This window comes from Callospermophilus lateralis, chromosome 4 (genome assembly GCF_048772815.1).
Source record: "Callospermophilus lateralis isolate mCalLat2 chromosome 4, mCalLat2.hap1, whole genome shotgun sequence".
Taxonomy (NCBI): Eukaryota; Metazoa; Chordata; class Mammalia; order Rodentia; family Sciuridae; genus Callospermophilus; species Callospermophilus lateralis.
The window spans coordinates 66,279,274-66,301,497 of record NC_135308.1 but is presented as its reverse complement, the minus strand read 5'-3'; the positions used below and the strand labels follow the sequence as shown (position 1 = coordinate 66,301,497).

The 22,224-nt window shown below is 45.3% G+C and overlaps 1 protein-coding gene and 1 long non-coding RNA gene across 5 annotated transcripts in view; one reads left to right on the top strand and one right to left on the bottom strand.

Annotated features, from left to right (window-relative positions):
• Wnt5b (Wnt family member 5B) overlaps window positions 1–22,224 on the bottom strand; it is a 114,697-nt gene that overhangs the window by 4,690 nt on the left and 87,783 nt on the right. The window contains exons 2-4 of the mRNA XM_076854023.1: window positions 11,117–11,253; window positions 9,266–9,513; window positions 3,764–4,056 (exon numbers count right to left, since the gene is read on the bottom strand). Of these exons, the coding sequence (XP_076710138.1) occupies window positions 3,764–4,056; window positions 9,266–9,513; window positions 11,117–11,253 (678 nt within the window). The remainder of the gene's footprint in view (window positions 1–3,763; window positions 4,057–9,265; window positions 9,514–11,116; window positions 11,254–22,224) is intronic.
• LOC143397668 (uncharacterized) overlaps window positions 1–22,224 on the top strand; it is an 83,190-nt gene that overhangs the window by 57,220 nt on the left and 3,746 nt on the right. For 3 of the 4 annotated variants that reach the window (XR_013091192.1, XR_013091193.1, XR_013091190.1), the window contains exon 5: window positions 6,041–6,188. The exons of the other annotated variant lie outside the window; for it this stretch is intronic. This is a non-coding gene — a long non-coding RNA (uncharacterized LOC143397668). The remainder of the gene's footprint in view (window positions 1–6,040; window positions 6,189–22,224) is intronic. 4 annotated transcript variants of the gene reach the window in all.

Here is a 22,224-nt window from a genome sequence, read left to right as displayed (position 1 = left end):
CTGGGTTCAAGTCCCAGGACTGTGATCATAGTAATAATAGTAGCAGCAGCAAAATGCTTTTCAAAATGTTCTTGCCCTCTGGCAATGCCCTGAGTTCCTTTCCCACATCTACCTAACAGTGTGACAAGCTTGGAATATGATAGGAATGTCAGGAGGATTAGGCACAAAGCTTTTTATCTGAAAAATGCTTAGAGACCCTTGATGGCCAAGCAATACCAACCCATGAGTCTTGCCATCAGTGTCTAAGAGGGAGCTACCAGGGGCTCTTAAAGGCCAAGAGAAATTTCTGGCAGAGTATACCCAGGATTTTTTTTAATGGTCAAGATGTCAGATCACAGATCTTTTTTTTTTTTTTTTTCCAATCCCTGCCTCCACTTAGTCCCTCCTGGAGAAACTTCTGTGTAGGTGTGAGGAAGTGGGAGGTGAATCCCTTTGGCCTCAGATAGTGATTGATGGCAGAGGCCTGTTTCTTGGAAAAGGGATTAAAAAATAGAGAGGGACAAGAATTCCCAACCTAGAGCAGACAGAGGCAAAGGGAGAGATAAAGGGCTAGGGAAGAGGTGTGGAGACTGGAGGAAGGAGCCCCCCCCCCCCCCCCCCCCCCCCCCCCCCCCGCAAGCCTGGGAGACAGACAGAGGAAGCTAGAGAAGGTGTGTGAGCGAGAAACAGGGCAGATGGAAGGGAAGGAGCTGCCCAGATAAGGCCCCAGTGCAAACAAACAAACAATTAAGGGCAATAAAGTGAGGAGCCAGCAGAAGAAGGGTCAAGACTGTGACTGAAAGGGGAAGAGCGGATGTCTCCCCCATCCCTCCAGGGCCACAGATTAGGATACATGCCTGGTCACCTCAGCATCTGCCACAGTGCCACACTGGGAGCTCAGAGCAGAGACTGCAAGCGGCCTCCTCCATGAATTTGACCTCTTACTAGGGGGGGAATATGGGAACTTCTCTTTGCCTGGTCACATGTGTTCACCAGTTCTTGTAAAGAAATATAGATGGCAATCCCTGTCCTCGAATAAGGTAAAAATAGAGTGAGAGATAAGATACCAAGAAAAGTATAAAAACAATCCACTGAGGTTCAAATGTGAGACTAAGGGAAATGCAAAAGATGTTAAGAACTAGGTGGTATTTGAGCTAGGATTTTTGGTGGGGGTAATCAGGGATTGAACTCAGGGGCACTCGACCACTGAGCCTATTTTGTATTTTCTTTAGAAACAGGGTCTCACTGAGTTGCTTAGCACCTCAGTTTTGCTGAGGCTGGCTTTGAACTTGCTATCCTCCTCCTGTCTCAGCCTCGAAAGTCACTGTGATTACAGGCATGCACCACCCCACTCAGCTGAGCTAGGATCTTTTTATTTTGTTGTTTTGTTTTTGAAGCGGGGTCTTGCTGTGTTGCTCAAGCTAGTCTAATATTCCTGTACTGTAGTGATTCTCCTGCCTCAGCCTCCTGAGTAGCCGGGACTACCTCTCCTAGCTAGGATCTTGAGAATGGGTAGAAGGTAGGCCTTCAGGAGCTACACCTATCTCACTGATCACTCTCTGCTCCCTGAGTTAGACACCTAGGTGGACTGCCAAACAGAGGAGGCCTGGAGAGACTGGCAGCTCAAAAGATACCCAGAGTAGAAGTCATCTAGCTTACTCCATAATAACCACAGACTAAAGCCAGGACCAGAACTCCAAATGTCACAGACCAACCTCCCCTCCCCATATACCATTTCTTTTTTGGTACCAGGGATTGAACTCAGGAGCACTCGACCACTGAACCACATCCCCAGACCTATTTTGTATTTTATTTAGAAACATGGTCTCACTGAGTTGCTTAGCGCCTCACTTTTGCTGAGGCTGGCTTTGAACTCGATCCTCCTGCCTCAGCCTCCTGAGCAGCTGGGATTACAGGTGTGTGCCACCAAACTCAGCTCCACATACCCATTTCTGACTTAAAAAAAACAAACAACAACAACTAGCCTTTGGATGGGACATATAAGGAAAACATGGACAAATAACCAAGTCTAATTTCTACTTGATGTCACACAGTGGATGACATCTACATCTAGGTCTACACAGGTACTGAGTCCTGACAAGCCAACATTACAAGATCCCGACTCATAGAAAAGACATGTCCAATTCCATTTATTTGATATGTACTCCTATAAAACATCCAGTTGATGTTTTGAACTTTTGATATATGAAGATAACTTTTGATATATAAGACATTTTAAGAAACATATCTATATCCTGTGATTGAATCACTAGTGAACCAACTTTAAACCTCTGTCCTTATTTCTTCTCAAGAAATTGCTGTTCTTATTTTTTAGCTTGTGTTGGGTTTTGCTGCGGCATCTCACTGGGGACTCACAGTCAGCTGGCTGGACACATCCCAGTGAAGAAGTGTGTGCTGCTTCCTGAGAGGCACTTTGCCAGTGTTGAGACTTTTGCACTTTCTAGGGGGAATCCTAGAGGCACAGTCACATTGCCCTCCAGTGCCTGTCAACATCCGCCACACTGAACAAGCTAAAGGCAGAGCTTCCTGCCTGCAGGCTTCCTGTGGCAGAGGCAGATCAAGGCGGAGCCAGACAAATGCTTGGAGAAGGATGCTCATGAATAAGGTGCAGGCAGAAAAGGGGCATGCTCTGGGCACTCCACAAAGGGAAACTGCCCGAGAATGTTCTGCACAAACGAGAAGCCAAGCTCCCTAATTTCAGCTTCTACTGATATTGAAGCTTAGAAAGTGGCTGTTTTCAGTGGAAATTGATGAGACAGGGTGCTGCAGCCTTAAAAAGATGGCTGTCTTTTCTCATTTCCACTTTTGTTAAAAAACAAAAAAACAAAAAAAAAAAAACCTCTTAGCAGAGACCTGACACACCTGTACTGCTCTGGAGGCTGAGGCAGGAGGACCACAAATTTAGGGCAGCCTCAGCAATTTCAGGAGACCCTGTCTCAAGATAAAAAAAAATAATAATAATATAGGAGCTGGGGTGGTGGTTCAGTGGAAGAGCACTTGCCTAGCATGTGTGAAGCACTGGGTTCAATTCTCAGCACTGCATACAAATAAATAAATAAAAAAGGTCTATTGACAATTAAAAAATATTTAAAAAAATAAGATTAACAAAAGATAAAAAAACTTCCAGCAGAAAAGTATGTTTGTTTGAATGTGCTTTTCAACTGGTGTTCTGGATATGTGTAGTAGCAGCTCTTAAAAGTCAGCTCTGGGACTTACCTGAGCCTTTAACAAATCATAAATCCTAGGCCAGGTCTAATGGCCTAAACTGCTAATTGTCTTCTCTGTTTAATTGCAAAGGAGGTCAGGTCAGGACAAGGACTCTGCTCCATTAGTCTAGAATCCGGTTCCAAATATTACACCTAAGTCCTATGGGGACAGAAATCCTATGAGGTGTCAAATAAGGTTTCAAAAATGAGATTTGGGACCCTGGCATGAGATTCAGCACATACTCAGGAGGCAGAGGCAGGAGGATCATTTGAGCCCAGGAATTTGAAGACCAGCCTGAGCAACATAGCAAGACCCTGCCTCAAAAGCCAAGCAAAACAATAACAACAAAAAGTGACAACGGAATGTGGCCAATGGGAAGCGGAGCCTTGGGAGAGGGATTTGTTCAATAATGATACCTAGGTCAGCAACGGTAAGGTCCTCCTCGGTTGGACGAATGCACACTTCCTTCATGGCCAGGCCACAGCTCCTGGCTCAGCCCAGGATGGGCCAACTGGCCTGCGGTGTGTGGGGAGGGGAGGGTGGAGGTCCTTCTTACCCTTCGACCTGCCTCGTTGTTCTGCAAGTTCATGAGCACTCGGCCCTGCTCCTCTGATCCCTTGGCAAAGTTCTTCTCCCGTTCCCGGGCATCCACAAATTCCTTAGCAAAGCGGTAGCCATACTCCACATTGTCCCCACAGCCACCCCACAGCCAGTCCCGGGGGAGGTCCTTGGGCCGTGCTGTCCGGCTGCAGCCACAGGTAGAAAGCTCACCCTCGCGGCAAGCGCGGCTGATGGCATTCACCACGCCGGCGGCGCTCACAGCGTAGGTGAAGGCGGTCTCCCGGCTGCCTGCAAGAGGAGACGACACGGTGTCAATTAGGCCTTTCCTTTTCTCCACTTCCTCTTTAAATTTTTTTTTTTTTTTTGTAATTGTAGATGGACAGCATACCTTTATTTTTTTATGCGTTTATTTTTATGTGGTGCTGAAGATCCAACCCAGTGCCTCATACGTGGGAGGCAAGCTCTCTGCCACAGAGCTACACCCTCAGCCTTCTCCACTTCCTCTCCTCATAAGCCTCTGCTGTGTCCCTCCCAGGGGTGGGAAACACTGTCTGGAGGGGCACTTTCTCTTCCCACAGCTCTATTTGCCTTTTTTTTTTTTTTTTTTTTAACCCCTGCCTCTTGCCCTTAGCTCAACCCTATGAAGCCACACAGAATCAGAGGAATCCCCCCAGGCCTGGCCTCCACTCATATTCAAGTCTATAGGACTTGAAGATTCCCAGGAGAAGACCTCAGCTGAAGGAGGATGGCAGCCAGAAATTTATGGACCACATGAGACCAGCAGAATGAGAAGGAGAAAGAAATCATGGGATCAATAGTAGAAGACTGCATCCTAGCAGAAATTTCTCCCTCACAGATGCGATTCCTCACCACTCTGTGAGCTACACATCTGTCTTTTTTATTGCTGCCATTTTCTAGCAAGGTAGTGGCAGAGACCAAGTGAACTAGAATCACACTGTTCAAGCTGTTTCCCTCTCTTTTCCACAGGATCCACACTGCCTCCTAACTTAAGAGCAGTAGGGAACCACACCAATGGCACCTACAATTTCAGACACTGAGAATGGTCCCTATAAATATCCAGACCACTTCCAACAGAAAATCCCAACTATATTCCTTTTGATTTCTGTAGCAAATCGCTTACCCCTCCCCCCATGATTTATGTTCTACTTCAATGAAAATGTTTATTAAAAAACAATGCTCAGCCTCCAACGTGCATATCAAAAATAAAAATGAGACTTCACATCCACCAGGGTGACCATCATCAAAGATACAGCTGATAACAAACTGGTTAAGGGTAAGGAACCCTCCCGTGCTGTTGACGGGAATGTTAAATAGTGCAGCTGGTCTGGGAAACAGTCTGGCAGTTCCTCAAAAGGCGAAACATAGAGTTGCCATATGACCCAGCAGTTCCACTCCTAAGAATGTACCCGAAGGACATGAAAACATGTCCACAGGAAAACTCACACATGAATGCTCATTGTAGTGTCATTCATAATAGCCAAAAAGTAGAAACAACCCAAATATCCATCTGTGGATGAATGGATAAACAAAATAGGGTATTGTCCATATAATGGAATATGGAATATTATTCATCCATAAAAGGAATAAAGTCCTGACACATGCTACAACATGGATGAACCTTTAAATCATTATGCTACATGAAAGAAGCCAGGCCACATAGTATATAATCCAGACTAGGCAAATCCATAGAGACAGATTAGTGGTTGCCTTGGGCTGGGGGATAAGGGGATGGTGAGTGACAGTTAAAGGGTGTGCACTTTTTCCATGGGGTGATAAAAATGTTCCAGAATTATTGGTGATGGTTGCAAGCCTTGTGAATATACTAAATGCCATTTAATTGTATACTTTAAACAATGAATTATAAAAACAAAACAACAACAACAATAAACAGTAAACTGTAAGGGATGTGAATTATATCTCCATAAAGCTGTTTTAAGAAATAATCAATAATACCTATGCAGACACAGATGTGGAGGTAGGGAGTGGTTCTTAGCAATAAACAGGTTCAATCCTGGTCTCAGCACTGGGCAAAACTTTCTTTTTTTTTTTTTTTTTTTTTTAATAATCTAAGTTTTTTTTTTTTTAATATTTATTCTTTAGTATTTGGCAGACACAACATCTTTGTCTGTATGTGGTGCTGAGGATCGAACCCGGGCCGCACGCATGCCAGACTAGCGAGCTACCGCTTGAGCCACATCCCCAGCTCCCAAAACTTTCTATTCTCTCTTTCTTCCTCTCCTAAATCTCCAAGGTGACAAATAGACATCCCACGGTCCCGTCTTGGCAGATGCAGACGGCAGCAGTCTCCATTAATTAAAAGATCTGCAGTGATCCCCCACTTGGCCCTACGTCTTCATTACCTCAGCACCACAATGACGTGTATGACCAGACCACACTGGGTGAGTCAGTTTTTCTCAATTAACTAGGGGCCAGCTTCTGGTCAGTAGTGAAATAGGAATGCCCCAAGAAAAACCCAAATGATGGCGGGAAGTTCTGCTCATGATTCAGCCATCAGGACGGATGTTTGAACCAGTGCTGAATTACAGAGTGGAGGGATCTGGTCTAGGGAGGTAGGACTGTGACATTGAGGACTGTGATGGTAAGATGGCTAAAGAGCCTCTTGGTGATGCAGGTTGGGTCCCACTTTGAGGGATTCATCTCTGAGAAATCTTCCTAGAATGTAGCCTCAACTCCCTGATGTGGTGTCCTGGGAAGGAGTCTTTGAAGCTACAGCCCATCCACTGGTAGCATTCCTCAGGGAAGCCAGAGGGGCTTTCAAAGCAAACCATTGCATCTTTTTGTTTGTTTGTTTGTTTCTGGTACCAGGAATTAAACCCAGGGGCACTTTACCATGGAGCTGTACCCCCAGCCCTTTTTATTTTTTGAGACAAGGTCTCCCTAAGTTGCTTAAAGCCTCACTATGTTGCTAAGGCTGGCCTTGAACTTGGTGTTCCTTTGGCTTCAGCCTTCTGACTCCCTGGGATTACAGGCATGTGCCACCACACCCAGCCTGCATCTTTTTAAAATGACTTGATCACCAGAATGTTCTTCGTATTAAAAAACTAAAGTCTGCCTCCCGACAACTTCTGCCTGCTGGAGTGACACTGTCTAATCCTTTTTCCATTTGTCAGTTCTTCAGTGTTTGAAAACAAATAATATGCCTTTTATGCTTTCTTTTTCCAAGCTACATATGTCTGATTTCTTCTACCATTCTTTAACTAAATGCTTTCAGAGTTGAATCAGCCTTCTCAGAATTGCCTTTTAAAATAAAATGTATTTGCAGGTGAGTGTTATATATCACCAGATACTATGCACTCTGACAGTTCCAGTCCTCAGGATGGTTTGGGATCAGAACGTGCCCTTGGGTGCATTAGCTGTCACTTCTGTTGGTCTAGGAGAGGCAACATCACTAGACACTGGCTGTGTGTAGCTCTGCTTGCATGGGGCTCCGTTTTGGTTTCTGGAAGCAAAGCACTAGAGCTACCTTCAGAAGAAGAACTTGAGGCTTTAGAACGGATGAGCAATGTAGGGGGCTTATCTATATGTGAAACAACTCAGAGTTACAACTCAAACCACCTCAAAGATACAAGGCTAATAAACCATCAGCCCTAGAGCTACTGGTTAGGCCCTGCATCTTCTTCTTCCAGGCAGACAGCAGAACAGCATCACATGTGTCCTTTCACTACCACAGCAGCCCAACTAACTGCCAGGAAGGTGCCTCAGGGCTCCTCAGGGGCCAGGTGAAGTGCCAGGGCTCCTCCAAGCAACTGCTGCCCTCTGGTGATAGACTTTTGCAGCGGCTTCAAAGAAGGAAGAAACCTCTTGGAAGTCCTGGGCCAGATAGTGAGATTTCTCAACAGGAGCTACTCTTTCTGGGGCCAGTGGGAGAAAGGGAGGACAGCTTCTCAGGAAGTATGAGCCTTCAGGAAAGCTACAAAAAGGAGTGGGGAAAAGCATCCAGTTTGTTACAGAAGAGGGTACAGTGGAATGTGCTTTCTTCCATGGGGCTGCCTTCCACGGGTCATTCCACCACACAATCTGAACCCAGAAGAGTGCTGCGGTACTTTATTTCCTAGAAAAAAACGACACCTTCTAGACTTCACCTGAATGAAATAGCACATAAAAGGATCCAGCCAGTGGCAGGCACACATTAGGGCCTCAATAATGGTCTGATTCCTTGAAGTGCCTCTGTGGACACAGGGATCATGCTAGTGTCCTCACCCCAAAGGCAGGATAGGGAATGCTGCTGAGATTTTCGCCAGGAAGAAGGGACGAATACCAAGGGAATTCTAGAAGAATCCACAAATTGTGAGTGAATCCCACTTGACCCCCAAGTCCACTCTTTCAGAAAAGTTGTCCCCTAAGGCTGTCCCAGGAACACAGGAGCATTCCTTTCTATGTACCTTGATCCCCAAAAAGAGAATGAGCAGTTAAGTTCAAAGTATACTTTCCCCCATTTTTACTTCTCAACATGGGATAGGGGAAAGAAGTCTGGAATAAGTGGGAGGGGAGTAGGCCTCCCAAGCATCCCTGGTGATACAGGATTTTAAATCACTGGCTCCCCAACCCCCCTGCCAATGGGAAAGCCCAGCAACAGGTAACTCCAGAATGTGACCTTCTGATGGAAAGCTGTCCTGGGAGAATGTGAGACAGACAGAATACAGTGCTCCAACACCTTCCTTTTATGGCCCTGGGGATAAGACCTAGTAGAATAGGGCCGGATTTCTCGATTTCTTGCCAGGGAGGGGAGGATTGCATTTCAAAAGGACCTAAAACAATTAGACCTCAGATCACACCTCTATCTAAGCAATAGGGCAGCCAAAGAATCCTAGACCAGCAGTGGGAGAGAGAAAGGGACAGGAATCCGGGAAGACCTGGCCCTCTCATCTTTCTTCTTTAGTCTGTCCCCTTCCCCCCCCCCTCTCTCTCTCACACACACACACACACACACACACACACACACACACCTTTTCAAATGAAAAAAGCTAAAACTGGATCTGGGTTGGGTAATGACAGCTATCACCAATTTGGTCCAAAGTTTCTATCTCTTGAGGGTCCAAGTGGAAGAGGCAAACATCTTACAGCTATTCAGGACAGCCATTTTGGGTTCTCTACCCAAGACTCTAAAAAGACTAAAAGGGAGGCCCTTGTTGTCTTTGAGACAAAAGCAATGGTGATGGGCGGGTCTCCTAAGCCACTCTAACTCAACTCAGATGTTCCACCCAGGGTGAGTCACATAGAGCCTGCCAGGGTGAAGCTGGAAAGCAGAGGCTGCAGGGACATGGAGAATTATCCAGAATGCTGCTTCTTTATGTACCTGCCTCTCTCCCTTTTTGCATGCTGCTGCCAAGCCTAGAAAGAACCCAAGGAGGCCCCCATCTGGGCTCTTGATGTGCCAGTCCTGGAACAGCTTAAATGAACCCAGTCAATGTGAACACAGTTCCTGTGGCCAAGTCATATTTTAGTGGCCTCTTACCTATCTGCATGACTCTGCCAAAGACAGACGTGTTGTCCACAGTGCTGCAATTCCATCGCCTCTGCCGGAATTGGTACTGGCACTCCTTAATACCCGTCTTGGCTCCCTCCCCGATGTAGGCCATGTGTTCCTGGTACAACTGGCACAGCTTTCTCTGGCCAGGGGAGAGCCCAGGAAGCTGACTGCACACAGGCTGTGCACCGATGATAAACATCTCTGGTCTCTGCACCGGGTTCATAGCTAACGACCTACAACAGCAATCCAGAAAGCAGGGCGGGGAGGACAAGAAGTGAGTGTGCCTGTGAGCAGCATAAAATCATTCAGCTAACACAATTATGGGATGTTTTCTGGTACCAGGCCCTGAAGGACCTAGGACTTAGAAGGGGGAATTAGTAAAACAGAGTTCAAGTCTTAAAAGGACACAAGGGAAAGCTAGGCGTGAATGCAAATGATATGTGAGATGTCAAATGCCTAAGACAGACAAGATTCTGGATCTACTATGATCATATAGGGAAAGCTCTTCCCCCAGGGAGAATCCTGTATAAGGAGATGGCTAGAATTTGTATTGGTCTTAAAGGATGGGGAAAAGACAGAGAAGGAGGTGGGGTGGGCAGGGCAGCTGTTTATTCAAGGCAGAGGGCAAAAAGAGCCAAATGTTGACACATGCCTGTCCAAGGAGTAGGAATGATTGGTTCAGTTTAGCCCTAGTGCAGGGTACATGATGGAAATCAATTCCCTTCAATGGAATCCCTATGCCTTTAAAATAGAAGTCCAAGTACACACATCACAATGTATTCTAAACATTTTCACTTCTATATCTCCCTCCACACATGCCCTAATCCACTGTTGATCAGTTCAGGGATCTCCCTTTTTCTCATCATCCATTAGACATAATAAAGCATTAAGTTAGATGAGAAAGCTACAGACTTGCCATCTGAATAAAAATGTAAGTGGGTCATAGATCATGCAAAATAAGTAGTGATCGTCTGCCATTTCCATGTTACTTGGCAATGGCAGTGGTCTTAAAAACACAGAAGGACACACATGGTCTTGCAAATCCCTCATCTAGTCTTTAGACTAATAAAAACAGGAATTTTACTCTTTCAGCCTCTGCTGGCAAAAAACAAAAACAAACAAACAAACAAAAACCCAGATATCAACATACACTTTTTTTAAAGAATTTTTTTTATAGTTTTAGATGGACAGAATGCCTTTATTTTATTTATTTTTATGTGGTGCTAACAATCAAACCCAGTACCTTACACATGCCAGGCAAGCGCTCTATCACTGAGCTACAGCCCCAGCCCAACAGATATGTTTTTGAGACAGGGTCTTTCTGTGTTGTTCAGGCTGGCCTTGCACTCCTGGACTCAAGTGACCATCCTGTTTCAGCCTCCTGAGTAGCTGGGATTATAGGCATGTGCCACTGTGCCCAGTTTCATAGGGTTTTCTCTCTCTTTTTCCTTTCCTTCTTCCCCATCCCTCCCCTACCCAGTTCTGGGGATCAAACCCAGGGCCTCATGCATGCTATCAATATTTTTATTAACTCAATAAAAATAAAAAAGCTATTTATAACAATTCATGAGGATAGGGAAAGGTTCAAGAAAAAGGGATTGTTAACAGGATCTAAGAAAAAAAAAAAAAAAGGACAAATCCTTTATTTTCAGGGAATCTTTACCTCTAAGAACTGGAGTGCGAAAAGAAGCTCTCCAACTTTGCCTGGAATGCAGGAGGCCCTATCGCGTTCCTATGGATAGGGTGTGATCACAACCCATGGTGTCCCCTGCCCACACCTTGATTACCCAAGGAACCTTTAGGGTACAGAGCAGGACCAAAGCCCCTCTCACTCACCACCAGGAGTTGGCATCCGTCAACAGCTGGGCCCAGCTGGAGAGCAGAGCTGCAGTGAAGAGCAGCAGCAGGCTGGGCATGGTCGGCCTCAGCCCGCCCCAGTGCCCTGGGACAGACAGCTTCCAATGTGGGGCTTCCTGGAGAAATGAAAGGAGAATCAGGGTGCAAAGGCAACAGACACAAAGACTAGGAGGGAGCAGAGGGATGCAGAAAAGCGCACGGATGGGCTCTGGGATGGACCTGAAGTCAAATCCTCCCCAAGGAAATTCAGCCCTTTCCAACTTCCACCTCTTACTGCTTATCCTCTCACCATAGGGCTTTTACCTCAAACTGTGGGACTTTATTCCAATGGAAATAATGAGCTGAGAAACCAAAAAAGAGGAATGAAAACAAATCATTTCAAGAACAGAGCCTGTGCAGTGCTGCGCATAGGAAGCTGCTTTGAGGGTTGTAAAGCACACTTTCCCTTCTTCTAGAACATCCAGAGAAAGGAGGACCATCCCCTCCACATTTCACCCCAGCCTGGAAATCTACTTCTCTGACCTTCAGATTCTTCTTCGTAGGTGAACTGGATTTAACCCATACCCAAGTAGGAGTCTTCCCTCTCCATCTGAATCCTTCTCTTTCCAAACAAGTTTTCTAAATCCTAACCCTGTTTACCCTTAAAGAATAATAGCACAGAGAAGAACGAGGACTTTTCACTTTCTCAAGGCACTTCTCTGAGAAATGTAACAGCCGTACAGCCAACCGCGAGCCCTTGTCCCCAAAGCGTTGGTGGCCTCTGCGCACCCACCGTGAGGCGGTGGAGGGATTGCACGGAACACCTTTCCCAACTGCGGGCGAGGGACACAGCCGGCTCCTGGGCTGCATCTCTCGAATCCAAGATGCGTGGTGAGGACGCATCTCACAAGCCACCACCCATCCCGTGGAGCACCAGAGAGCTCCACATCTTTGCCTTGCGTTTTTAGAAACTAATGCCTGTGCCCCACGTCCCCAAAGCCTTTGGAAACATACGGGAAATCCATGCTTCTGGATCCTAAAGTGAGCAGATAAACACACGCCCCCTCCTGCTCACCCCCACCTCGCTTCTCCCTTAGCTTCTATCTGGGGCGGGCCCCCACATCTCCAATGAGTCGTCTTCCCAGGACCCCTTACACCTCCAGCCCTACACACACAAACACACAGCGTTGCTCCAGGCTGCCCCCGCCCCCATCTCACCACGCCAGTCCGTGGGTTCTGGGTCTCCAGGCTCTCCGGGAGGGGGCGGCAGGTGCTTTGGGTCATCAGCTTAGGAAATATTTTTGTCCTGGGGCCACCAAGAGAGGAAGGTGGCCTGAGCAGGATCCAGGAGCGCTGGGACACGGCCTTTCCCCACCCCCTTTTGGTTTTTCTTCTTGAGGTCTCAGCTGGGGCGGGGGCACCAACAGGCAGGTGTGTGGGGCCGGCAGGGGGCAGATCAAAGAAGAGGCTCGCTCCTTCCCTTTGTCATGCAGAGGCAGCTCGGAAATGACCCGGCCTCTAGCGTGGCCGACTAACAGCTCCCCACACCCTACTTTCCTAACAGACCTCTCCTGCCTCCTCTAAAGGATGCCCCCGCCCCCTCCCCTCGACCCCCCATAAATCCTCCCCCGTCCCTCAGGGCAGGAGGTCTGTGAATGCATCGACTGGAACCGAGAGAGATGGAGCAGAGATAGGGCTGGCACCAGAAGCTAATGGCTTTATGGAGGGGAGGGGACCTGGTCCAGGGTAGGGATGACCAGAGAAAAGCTTCAAAGAGTTTCCTTGTCCAAACATCCCCAACTCCACCTACCAGTCCTTCATGGGGACTAATTCCCTCCTGCTTCTCCAACTCTCTTCTCCTTTCCTTCCCTCTTGCCCACCAGAATGTCCATCTCGACTACCATGCCCTCAAACACTACTCCCCCAAACACCCTATTCCCTGGGCCAGTGGCCACACATCTATCCTCACACATTCCACCACCAGATAGCTCAGTTTTCTCCCCACTGGTGACACTTCCTATCCCTCTGTTCTCCCCCCACACCAGCGTCTCTCACCTCCCTCACACCCTTCCTACAGGCTCCAGTGAAATCTTACTGGCCCCTCTCGTTCAACTGAGGCCACATTGAGGACCCACTGAGTCTGAGCCAAGGACAGGAGCAAAGTGCCTCTAACGGTCCCTGTGGCTTTGACTGCCCCAGTGAAAGCTGTCAGGCCAACAAGGGTCCGACTTCCTAAGAGCTGTGAATCCTGCTCTTCCATGCCTTATAAACATGTAGGGAGACAGGAATCACTCCCAGAAGCTATTCCCACCACCCACCGTGGTCATTCTATCAAAGTCTCAGTCTAGGAAACATTATATTTTAAAAATTACCAATTAGCAAAAAAAAAAAAAAGATCTAGCAATCTAGCACATGTGGTGGCTTCTTTCACTGCATTCCAAATGTGTGGTACCTGAAACTAAAAACACACACACACACACACACACACACACACACTACAGTAACCCATGGCATGTGCACACGCACCAGCGTCTCGGGATGCTCTGTCCTGTCAGACAGATATGAGCCACCCCATCAAGGGCCCCAGAATTGAAGCTGGGCAGCTGTTTGCCTGTGTTGCATTCTTGAACCAGGTGGAAGGGGAAAGGAGAAAGGATGTCTTAGAAAGGTAAATGTTGTGATTGGTTTCATTAGTGTGGGTAGAAGGGACACTTCTTGCCTCAAGCCCACTGGGGAGGAAGGAAGCTGTGTGGTTTGGATTTAATGAGCAGGACATATGGAAAGCCCCGTGGGTGGGTCACTGGTGAGATTTACAGCAGGACTCAGCCTGGGGTGGCTCTCTGTTATGTAGGAAGAAAGATCTGGTAAATACCCAAAAGGCAGGGAAGCTGAATGCCTTCTGCTGCCTTTGTCATAACTACAGATGTCCTGAGAGATCTAAAAAGTTCCCCCTCTGAAGAGGCCAGCGTCATTTCATACACAACATACTGAGTGGTCGAGTATGTGGGAATCAGGAGTCCCTATTCTTTGCTAGTGCCTGGGAAGGCTAGGGCTGGGTATGAAGAATTCTCAGTCAGGATCCTTCAGAGGGGAGGTGGGTCAGAATGAGCTGCTCAGACATCCTCTCTGCTCTACTTCATTCATTTGTTCATACATTCAGTAAATTCATTAATCAAATATGCATTGAGGGTCAGGCACAACGGTGCACCCCTATAATCCCACCAACTCAGAGCACTGAGGCAGAAGGCCAGCCTTGGAAATTTAGTAAAACCCTGTTTCAAACTAAGGAAATATAAAGGGCTAGGGATTCAGTGTCTTTGGGTTCAATCCCCAGTTCCAGAAAAATGTATGCATTGAGGGGAGGGGATGGGGCTGGGATGCGACTCAGTGGTAGAGAGCTTGCTTAAAATGTGTGAGGCCTTGGGTTCCATCCCCAGGCAGGGATGTAACTCTCCTATCCCATCCAAGTCCTCTCTGTGGCATGTCCAAAGTCCCTAACTGAGATCACACTGCCTTTCTCTACCCTTGCAACCGAAGGAGCACATATTTGAAATTAGGAATTCTAGGCTTTCTTCCTTTTTCTGCTAGGACTTGGTCATCAATTTTCATTCCCTTAAGGGGTCACAACCATCCAGCCTGGAATGAAGGCGCTGGCAGAGGGGAGGGCAGGAGCAGTTATGTGAGGGCTTAGGGAAAAAATGGGCAGAAGTTTTAGATCAGTCATAATAGTGAAATAACCAATATCTCCAGTAAGAGAAGACTCTATGCTGACAGCAAAAAATTCTATTTAAACTAACATGGAATCCTTTGACATACTAATCTGTTTGTGTTTTTGTTTCTTGCCCTCATAATCTCTGGAAATGGTCTTGTTCACCATTTTCTCTCCAGTGGTTTGGATGGTGCACAATCTAGTGCTAGATAAATATTTGTTGACTGAAAGAGAAAAGCCCTCTTTGGGCTCTCAAGGAAATAAGAAGCAGACAGTGAAGGCCAGCCTATCATGGAGACAAGAGTTCTTTTGACTTCCATAAGACCCAACTCCATTTGTCAGCAAGAAAGCGGCCTCTATCGTCATATCCCCTTATTTCAGAATCTCCTGCTAACAGAGATCTTAGAGATTTGAGGTCCCAGTTTTGTCTTTGTCCTTTTCTCAAAGACATGAGTAACATCCAGCTTCTAGCATAAAGTACCCTGCCGCTTGACAAGATAATGTGGAGATGGTCTGAGGTGTTGCTCCCTGAGCTGCTTTGGTCTAGCTGGGGAAAACAAAACCCTCTCCGAAAGGCAGGCAGGACACAGAAGTGCCAGAGGAGTCCAAGGAGCAGTTGCAGCCAGGATGTGGGATTTGCGTAGGGCCTAAAGAATGTGTGGGCTTTAAACAGAAGGAAAAGAACAGGAAGGATTTCACATGATGACGTGGTGTGGTCACAGAGGGAACATTTCAAGGTGTTTTGGAAGGGAAAGAGAGATTGCAAGAAAGGAAGCCTTCAGCCATTCCCAATGTTTTCAGAATCACTCATTGTGAAAAGCAGGTAGTCTCTCCACAATCTGATATGGGTCATTCAAGAGCAATTACCCAGGAACATTCCCGTGATGATGTAGGAACAGGGCCAAAAACTTAGGGAATCAGTTACCCTGGTGCTGCTGTTTTTGACCATGAATCTTCCTAGAGAGTTAAGAAGTAGGAAGTAAAAATGCTGATTGATCAGGGGCTGGAGTTGTGGCTCAGTGGTAGAGCACTGAACTAGTATGTGTGAGGCCCTGGGTTCGATCCTCAGCACCACATAAAAATAAATAAATAAATCAAATAAAGGTAAAAAATGCTGATTGATCACTCCATCTTCCCAATCCTGCCTGTTCCTTGCCCTTTGGTACTTTCTTGGATCAGACTTGAGATCTTGGTGTCTTTCTGGAGTCCTCACTCTTTTATCCTGATGGCAAATCAATTGTCAAGGCCTACTGACTGTGTCTCCATAGGATTATTATTATGATTATTTTCTATGCTCAGGATTGAACCCAGAGCTTTAAGCATGTTAAGCAAGTGCTCTACCACTGAGCTAGACCCCAGCCCTCTACAGTATTTAAAAAATTTATTTCCTACTCTTCACTCTTACTGCCATACTCTGAGCTACCACAAGAGCCTGCTAACTGACCTCTTTTCACTCCCACGAATTGTGTCTTATGTACCTTTTTTTTTTTTTTTTTTTCTTTTTGTGGTCCTGGGGATCAAACCCAAGGCCTCTCACATAGTAGGCAAGCAATCTACCACTGAGCTATACTCTCAGTCATATCGTATTCTTATCTCTTGAATTACTAAATGGATTTCCCTACATTCAGTTCTCAATTGTCAAGGAAGTATCAAGTTCCAGGTTTCTCAAATTGTGGTCCCCTAGCTAAGAGTATCAGCATCACTTGAAAACCTGTTAGAAACATGAATTCTTTTTTTCTTTTAAATATTTTAGTTTTCGGTGGATACAACATCTTTATTTTATTTTTATGTGGTGCTGAGGATCGAACCCAGCACCCTGCGCATGCCAGGAGAACGCGCTACCGCTTGAGCCACATCCCCAGCCCAGAAACATGAATTCTTAAGCCCCACCCAGATCAACTAAATCAGAAATTTTTGCAGGTAGTGCCTACCAATCTGTTTTAACAAGCCTTCTGGATGATTTTGGTGCATGAGAAAACTGGAGAACCACTGTATGAAGCCATCCACAGTAATATGTAATGAATTAATGCACCAAGTCTTTCTAGTAACACATACTTATTTAAATGGAATTTGTTTTTTAAAGAGAGAGAGAGAGAGAGAGAGAGAGAATTTTTTTAATACTTATTTTTTGTTCTCTGCGGACACAACATCTTTGTCAATATGTGGTGCTGAGGATCGAACCCGGGCCGCACACATGTCAGGCGAGCGCGCTACCACTTGAGCCGTATCCCCAGCCCAAATTTTTGGTTTTTTGGAACCAGGGATTGAACCCGGGGTCAAAAAGGTCCCTAGCCCTTTTTAAAATATTTTATTTAGAGACAGGATCTTGTTGAGTTGCTTAGGGCCTCAATAAGTTGCTGAGGCTAACCTTGAACTCGTGATCCTCCTGCCTCAGTCTCCCAAGCTGCTCTGATTACAGGTGTGTGCCACCACACAGTCTTAAATGGAAATTTTTACATGCCTTTGCCTTAAGCCAATGGATCCTAACCTGGGGGACAAAGACCTGGGGGTGGGGAATCACAAAATCAAAGAACTATGCAAATCAATCACTCTCTAGGATGAATGAATATATCATCCATTTCTACTCTGATAGTAGTATGTATGTGGATCCTTGAAATGAACTTATCATGTCTGGTAGTATGTCAAGAATGGGATCTCAGAGGGGCTAGGGTTGTGGCTCAGTGGTTGGAGCACTTGCCTAGCATGTATGAGGCACTGGGTTCAATTATCAGCACCACATAAAAATAAATAAATAAAGGTCCATTGACAACTAAATATATATATATATATATGAATGGGATCTCCGGGCTGGAGCTATACTCATGGTAGAGCATGCATTTAGCATGCACAAGATTCTGGGTTCAATTTCCGGCACCAAACAACCAAACAAGCAGTACTGTTAACCTCTGGCTGAAAACAACACCAATGCCCACCAACAGTAGAATGGATGAACTAATTGTGCTCTATGATGAAATATTTTGCACAAATGAAAATGAATTAACTAGCTACATACAGTTAACATGTAACCACATGCCTGAGTCTTATCAACACAATGTTGAGAAGATAGAGGTCACAAAAGAATATATTAACTATGATGCCATTCACAGCAACACTATTGTGTTTAGGAATCCATACATAGGTGGAAAATCCATTAAAAAAGAGCAAGGAACTGCTCACCATAAACATCAAGGAGTGGTTTCCTCAAGGATGGAGGGAAGGGGTCGTGATAAGGAAGGGACTTGAGGAGTTTGGGGGTGCCAGTAGCACTCTATTGTTCAACCTGAGTAATGGGTAGGAGGTTATATGCTTTGTAACAATTTATTCTGCTGTGCATTCATTATGCTTTATGTGATTCCCTGCATTATGTTATATGATGTAACAAAAAAAAAATGGAAAACAGAAAAAAGATCTTTTGGGGCCTTTGAACATATTTTCTCAGTGGAAAGTACAGCTATAGTCTTATGGGCATATGACCTTTGTGTGAGATGCAAAAAGGATCCTCATCCTCAAAGAGAAACCTCCGCCTTAAAGGGATGCTAGAAAATTTAGGTAAAGACATCCACATGGAATAACTACTGCAGGGAGGTGGGAGGGGGTTGGGAACCATGTAAACCACATAGCATCCTGTGGGTAGTGCCTGGATCAGCTGTACACAAACTAGCTTCTACCATGCCGGGAGCATTTTGTTTTCTCTCTGGGAAACCAGGATCTGGCAAAACCACCTCTGTCTCTCTTTGTTGTTGTTGTTGTTTTCTTTTTTTGGTCATTGATTACTATTTAGTCCTGTAACCAGCTGTTCCTTTTGCACTAGTTTCTTTTGAGTATGTGTGCATACCCTCTCCCTTAAAAGACATTTTTTTATAGTGACCAAAGATTAATGTAATAATGTACCAAAGACTTTATCAGAAAATTCCACAGCCTCTTAAAAGAATCCCCAGATGCTCATCTTTCTGCTCAGCTCAATTAACATAGCCTTTCCCTGCCAGCCTTAATTATTTCTCCCAAGGGTCCCTCTCTGCCTCTAGGTCTCCCCCCACCTCTTCCTCTCTCTCTTTCTCTCTCCCCACACCCCTTCCATGCTTTGCTCAGTGAATCTTCTTAGCCCCAAGGCATGGCAATCCTTTGTGTGATCTACTTTCCCGACAGTTGGTGGATATGAAAATTAAAACCTAGGGTGGGGGTGACTTTGGAGTTTACCAGCTTCACCATATTATTTTCTTTAAGAAGTCTCATCTTCCAAATATTGTATCTTTTCTCATTGTCATTCTGGATTGAAGGAGAAGTAATATCTTAAGGATGTGGGGAGGGACACAGGGTGGAGAATAGTGATGAGATCTAAATTATGGCCCTCAAGAAAAATGCTAAGCCAGAAATGTGTTGCTATTCCCAGTGCTGATGTACATGGTTTGGTTTGAGAAGCATAAAGGACAGCATGCCCAATCACAGGGCAGGGTGGTGGGGGCACAAAAATTGATCCTGAGAACTCCACACTAAAATCTAGTTTTGTTTGTTTGTTTGTTTTTGGTACCGGGGATTGGACTCAGGGGCACTTGACCACTGAGTCACATCCCCAGCCCTATTTTGTATTTCATTAGAGAAGGGTCTCGCTGCATTGCTTAGCACCTCACTTTTGCTGAGGCTGGCTTTGAACTTGAGATCCTTCTGCCTCAGCCTCTTGAAGCACTGGAATTATGGGCATGTGCCATCATGCCTGGCCTAATCTAGTTCTTGATGTTTCCAAGAATAGAGATTTCGCAGGCCTCCAGCTCTTAGTGTCTCAGGAAGTCTGATAAGTGACCAACTCATTTTCAGACGGTAGAGCAAACCCCAAAGACTCCAGTGTTCTGTGCAGTTTCTGGAAGTGGCAGACGCTGGTGACTCCTCCTTGTCTTATTTGGAAAAGCACAACTTTCTCCCAGGGACCAAGCAAAAGGAGATAATTAAGAGAAATTTCCTTCTCTTAAATCCTGATAATTTAAAATGGTTTAAAAAGATGTTTTACAAAAGAATGCAGCAATGTGTGACCCATAAATCAATGTGGTTTAGGAAATTATTCTGAGGAGCATGGAGTCAAAGCTGTGGGCTTTGTTTTCAAGGGCTTTGAGGGCATTGGGGAGAAAGATGTTTGAATGCTCTCATTTTTTTTTTTTTTTTAAGAGAGTAAGAGATTTTTTTTTGAGAATTGTTAATAGACCTTTATTTTATTTTATTTATATGTGGTGCTGAGAATCAAACCCAGTTCCACACTACTGCTGAGCCACAGCCCAGCCCCGAAAGTAAGAGTTTTTTAATCTTTTAAATTTTTATTTATTTATTTGTGGTGCTGGGAATTGAACCCAAGGCCTTGTGCATGCAAGGCAAGCACTCTACCAACTGAGCTATATCCCCAGCCCAAGAGTTTTTTTTTTTTTTAATATTTTTTAGTTGTTGATGGATGGACCTTTATTTATTTATTTATTTATTTATATTTATATGTGGTGTTGAGAATCAGACCTAGTGCCTCACACATGCTAGGCAAGTGTTCTACCACTGAGCTACAGCCCAATCCTTGATGCTCTCATCTTTCAAGTAATCTATTTTTCCCTGCTCTGAAGTTTTGAGGTCCTGTACTATAGAGGAAAAGGTGGATCTGAATATGTGCCACTCTCTTCTGCAAATTCCCAGGTATATTTATACTTTACTGTTTGTGGTGCTGGGGATGAAATCCCGGGGTCGTGGTATAGGCAAATGCTGTGCCTCTGAGCTATGCCCCCAGCCTGCCAAATTCCCAAGTCCATATAGAGGAAGTGGAATAAGTAAATGGAGTCCTGGTCCCCCGCCAAAAGCAGGTTGACAACCTCTCTGTATGCCATGGACTAATTAGAATAAAAGTATATCTTGTGCTACCAAGTAGATGTATTTCTGATTTTGCAAACTGGAGCATATTTTAAAAGGACCTGGGGAAATCGTTCTATTTTAAAAAGCAGAGATCACCAACTGGAAGACAGCCAAATCTCTTTGACTAATGCAGTTTTTACAATTTTTGGAACATGAATGCCTTGGTGTGCAGGAGAGGGGACATGCCTTTCCCCAAACCCCACTGCTTTCTGTCGCTGTTCTCCCAGCTGCTTCCCACATCCATTTTGCTTGGCAGGTTCCCAAAGGCTTTGGAGTTTGCTACTCTGTTCTTTAAAGGGAGAGACAGAGACAGAGATATGACAGTCATTTTTTCTATATGCATACTCCAAGTTTGTCACTCTGTTCTTTTTTTGTTGTTGTTGTTCTTTAAAGAAGGAACGTGTTGTGTGCGTGTGTGTGTGTGTGTGTGTGTGTGTGTGTCTGCCCCTTGATGGTACTGCAGATTAATCAATCCCAAGGTCTCCAGGGCCTCAAATAAGCTAGGCAAGTACTCTGTCACTGAGCTACATTCCCAGCCCAATATATATAATGGAGCTTATAGTAATTTTACTATATACATCCTCACTCTTAATTATTTGTAAATCTGGACTTTCATGCATGGGGCTTTATGAAAGTAAGTTATGCTAAATTTCTTTTTTCTAAACAATTCAGCCAGTCATTTTCTTTCTTTCTTTTCTTTTCTTTTTCTTTCTTTTTTTTTTCTTTTTGTGTGTGTGCTGGGGATTGAACACAGGGCCTTGCACAGGCTAAGCACCCCTGAGCCACGTCCCCAGTCCAATATTTCTGTAATTCTCCCTGAAAGAGAAGTGATTTCCTCACCTATTCTAATTTTCTTGCTTTTTGGAAATCTTCCTTAAGCTGCCAACTTTCTGCTTTAAAAAGTAGCAATTTCCATTTTGGGAAATAGGACAGTTATTTATTTTTGTAAACAAGTGGGAGATGAACATTGCAGGGAAAGGAACAGTGGAAGGACAGCCGCCCTGAGTCCAGGGCTCATGTTACAATCTTTACCAGTCAGGACACTTGGAAAACAAGGAAGGAAGGGGCTGGGCCAAGCAGATTCTAACTGCAGGGTGGGAAAAGATGTTCTCCTTAAAACTTATTGCTTATTGCAGAAATGACACTTGGTTTTTAAATTCCAGGGGGAAATAAGGAGCTCCAAGTAAATGGGCCCTCCTAATGCCAGCCCCAGCTACTGCCTCTGAGTCTCAAACCAGTCCTTAGGGGGTGCTGCTTGCTTCTCAGAGGGAAGAGGTGCCAAGCAGCTTTCTAATGAACCCACAGGCGAAAGGTTTTCCCTCCCACTCAGGCAACTCATCCCTTCTTATGTCCCTCTCAGATGCCATGCAACTCGCGTTTTCTTTGCCAAAACTAAAACCATTGCTAGCAGTTTTCAGACCAAGTTTGTGGGTCCCACTGGACCCTGAATTTTGAAATTAAAAGAATTCTGTGGCTGTTTCAGGAAAAAGGACAATCACCCAATTCAGGCCCGGGCAGGTTA